The sequence below is a fragment of the Priapulus caudatus genome, unplaced genomic scaffold (assembly GCF_000485595.1).
Source record: "Priapulus caudatus unplaced genomic scaffold, Priapulus_caudatus-5.0.1 Scaffold531, whole genome shotgun sequence".
NCBI classification, from domain to species: domain Eukaryota; kingdom Metazoa; phylum Priapulida; class Priapulimorpha; order Priapulimorphida; family Priapulidae; genus Priapulus; species Priapulus caudatus.
In genome coordinates, this window is record NW_014577592.1 from 62,653 (window position 1) to 66,519 (window position 3,867).

General features: G+C 45.5%; 1 protein-coding gene across 1 annotated transcript in view; it reads left to right on the forward strand.

The window, feature by feature from the left end:
• The window catches only part of LOC106811360 (proteoglycan 4-like), a gene marked incomplete in the record, with an annotated part of 47,705 nt that overhangs the window by 31,157 nt on the left and 12,681 nt on the right, over window positions 1-3,867 (forward strand). Inside the window, 3 exon segments of the mRNA XM_014814946.1 lie at window positions 274-365; window positions 1,358-1,537; window positions 1,909-2,372. Coding sequence (XP_014670432.1) covers window positions 274-365; window positions 1,358-1,537; window positions 1,909-2,372 — 736 coding nt within the window.

The following is a 3,867-nucleotide window of genomic DNA, read 5'->3' on the forward strand; positions in this document are numbered from 1 at the left end:
GACCCGGCCAGTCGAAACCTTTCACTGGCTCCTTCCCAGGCTGGGTACCAGAGAAAAGGAACTGTTCTCCTTCGAGTGACGATGCTGTGGGCCCGAGAAGAGCGTTGGCGATATTTTGACTCGTGAAACTGCAATCCAATCGAAGTTATCAGTACATTGAGCAACAACATGCATACCCATGTAATTCTGGGTAGGGCCAGTGTAATTTGCATTTGCATTGCATGTCATCTCGACCTGAAATATCTGTTTGAAATACCAGATCAATTGTTGCAGGTGTTGGCACTGCCAGGGTGACCAATGTAAAATCGGACGTCAAGGCGACAGCAAAGTCGAAGGTGCATCAGCCCAGCATTGGGACCAAGAAGGTGAGTATGTGACCCCCCCCCCCCTCACTCGGTTGTGCTGGGACACCGATGTGTCAGCAATTGCACCAAGGTTGTTACTTCTGTGGTCCACAGGACTGACAAAGTGGAGCAGGATAGTGCGCAGCAAAGGCAGTTTCGGCTTCAGAAACTAACGCTTGAATAGCGTGTGCGAATTCTTTTTCAGAGGCGGAAATGTCGTCTTCGTTTAAATGACTGTCGCGATAGAAAGACATGTAATCAGCACATGTGCTAATTAGGCCAAAACAAAATATAGGTGTGGTTACCGTTTCATGCCAAAAAAATAGGGTAGGTATAGGTATAGGGAAAACATTTTATTTTATTGAAACATTTTATTTACGAACCATGTCCGAAGGATGTGCGTTGTGCCTTTTGAAGCAGGAACTGTCCAATTCATTTTTTTCCTTCTTTTTTATTTTTTTTACTTTAAAGAAAATTGACAATAAAATGTTTAGGGTTGCTGGGAATAAATAGGGTCGGTCGGGGAACGGTAACCACACCTATATTTTGTTTTGGCCTTATGTCATATGTCCTCGAACACGCATGTCCTTACATCGCTGACGTTAAAGTGATTACGTCACCGTAAATGGTAAAAATAAAAATTATATTTCCACTTTTTCACAAAATAGCAATTAATGTCAGGATCATAATATCAAATCGTCCAGGTTTTTTGGATATTTAACTAGTTGAGAAACAATCTTATCATGTAAGAATTTGACTATACGGTTAGTCCCGATAGTACTTACTTTTAATGTAAAAAATGGCAACAAACTTTTTACAAATATACACCATAGAAAATGCATGACGTAGTCATGCAATTTAAGGTCAAAGGTGCCTAGAAGCGTAGCACATTCCGCTGCGTCTACTGTCAAAATATTTGCGATACCTGATTGAGTTTGGTCATGGATCTTAGTCTGGCTGTTGGTAGTTGTAGTATTTCCAGCTATGTTGGACGTTTTTTTTTGCATTCCCAGGTTCTTGATGCGAAGGCGGAAGTGAAGGCCACCAGCAAGATTAGTTCACATGAGAACAGCCAGCTTAGGTCAGCACCACCAGCCAGAACAAACCAAAAACCCGAGCCAGCAAAGCCAAGACTGCCCACACGGGCAGGTGATGTTAAGAAAGCCCCACTTGCCCATGCCCCACAAGCAAAGGTTGGTGTGGCTATGCATTAATTATACCTACTAACGTCTTTTCAATGAAAGCTCAAGCAAATCAAGTCATTTTCCAAAGCTCTCGATCCGCACTAAATTTCCAATGAATTGGTCGCACATGAAATTGCTAGTGATTAATTGAGTGTTAGAAGTAGATGTAACTTGTTTTACATGTGGCTAAAACGTTCAATGTGTTTTTCAATTAATGCATGCAGTCCGCATTTTCTTTATACTTACACAAGCTCGTATATTAATAACATGATTGCTGACAAGCAAATACTGCGAAACAATACCATTGGGCTAGCAGGGCAGTGACGTCGCATTGCCGGCACAGCGTGATTATCTCTATTACCCTTTTCTGTTTACCATAGAGTGCTGATACAGCAAAGAAGCCTTCTACTAGGATAACAACAGTTGGCAGATCAACAGTGATACCTACGAAAACACCAACAGCGAAATCAGCTTTGAAGCCAGGTTTGGAGAAGAAAGCTCCAGGAAAAGCAGACAAAGTTCCCACGAAACCCAAGGCAGCCCTGAAGAAGAAGACACCTGGCAAGGAAAAGAACGACCAGGAGGAGAAGAAGGATGCTGAGAAGCCAGTGGTAGATACTGTGACACACGTGATCCCGCAGATTCCATTGGAAGAGCCGTCTGAAGTCGTTGCACCGGCTGAGGAGGCACCTACTAAGGAGGCTGTGATGGCAATAGAGGAGCCAGTGCCTGCAGTAGAGGAGAAACCAGCCTCTCCAGTACTGGACGAGCTAGCACTTGCAGTAGAGGAGAAGCCAAGCCCTGCAGTAGAAGAGGAACCAGCCCCTGCAGTAGAGGAGGAACCAGCCCCTGTAACAGAGGAGGAACTATCACCTGTCGTAGAGGAGAAACCATCACCTGCAGTAGAGGAACCAGTTCCTGTAGTAGAGGAGGAACCAGCCCCTGTATTAGAGGAGGAACTATCACCTCTCGTAGAGGAGAAAGCATCACCTGCAGTAGAGGAGGAACCAGTCCCTGCTTTAGAGGAGGAACCAGCCCCTGCAGTAGAGGAGGAACCAGCCCCTGTAGTAGAGGAGGAACCAGTCGCTGCAGTAGAGGAGGAGCCAGTGCCTGCAGTAGAGGAGGAACCAGCCCCTGCAGTAGAGGAGGAACCAGCCCCTGCAGTAGAGGAGGAGCCAGCGTGCCCTGCCTTTCAGAGGAGAACCAGCCCCTGCAGTAGCAGGGAGGAACCAGCCCCTGCAGTAGAAGGAGGAACCAGCCCCTGCAGCTAGAGGAGGACCAGGCTGCAGTAAGAGGGAGGAACCAACCCCTGCCAGTAGAGGAGGAACCAGCCCCGCAGTAGAGGAGGAGCCAGCCCTTGTATTAGAGGAGGAACCATCATCTCTGCAGTAGAGGAGCCAATCAAAAGAGGTTTTTTTTATTCTATTTTCTTTCTCTATTATTTGTTCAATATTCCCTAATTGTACCTTTTAGTTCGGTGTGCAGCAGAAAATGAACAATAACACTCGGTGTTTACACTATGGGCATTATGGTGGTCGCTGTGGGATTATAGCAGATAATGCAGTAATGGGATGAATGTATTAAAAGGGGAACCAAAGTGTAATTGTGTAAGAGTTTGGTGCACATCCGTTAGCTGGGAGTAAGTGGAGGAGGCAGGTGGCATTTCTTCAAGTTTGTTGCGATCTTCCTCAATTCGTAAAACGACTGACATGGTCAGCTCTGTTGTCGCAAAATAGAAAGACATACGGAGATATTTTAGACTGACCCAATGTTCCTTCCCTTCACTTGCTTTCGCGGGTGCAGGTGCAGGAGCCTGCATGTGCACAGTGGAGCGAGAAGTTAAGGGCAGGGAGCAAGTCTAGGCTTGCATTTCATCTAGTAATACATAATCGATTTTCTGTAGTGTTTATTTAAAAAAATGATATAAATACATATGTAATACGCGTGCGTTCGTGCGTGCGTGCGTGCGTATGTAATGTTTTGAATATGTTCTAAGTGAAGCTTTGCATTCTTACAGCCTGTATTTGGTGATGACGGCGGTGACGTGGACCATGGTATGACCGACAGCAGTCACGAGGGGGAGCCACGGTGGAGTGTGAGCGGTATCACAGGTATGCTTGCTGCATGTGCTGCTGGGATTCGCAGCTGCTTTTTACTATCTCTCTAATTCTCGTAAGTTAAAAATCCGTTATGGTTCCGCGAGCTGCAGAGAGTTGCGGCACTAGGTACTGTGTTCCTATACAGAAACTTTAAAACTCGCTTGAAGTCCTCAGTTTATAGGTCAGGCTGTGAGTCATCTTCTTAAATGTACATCTTTTTAATTGTCTTGAAAGATTCCT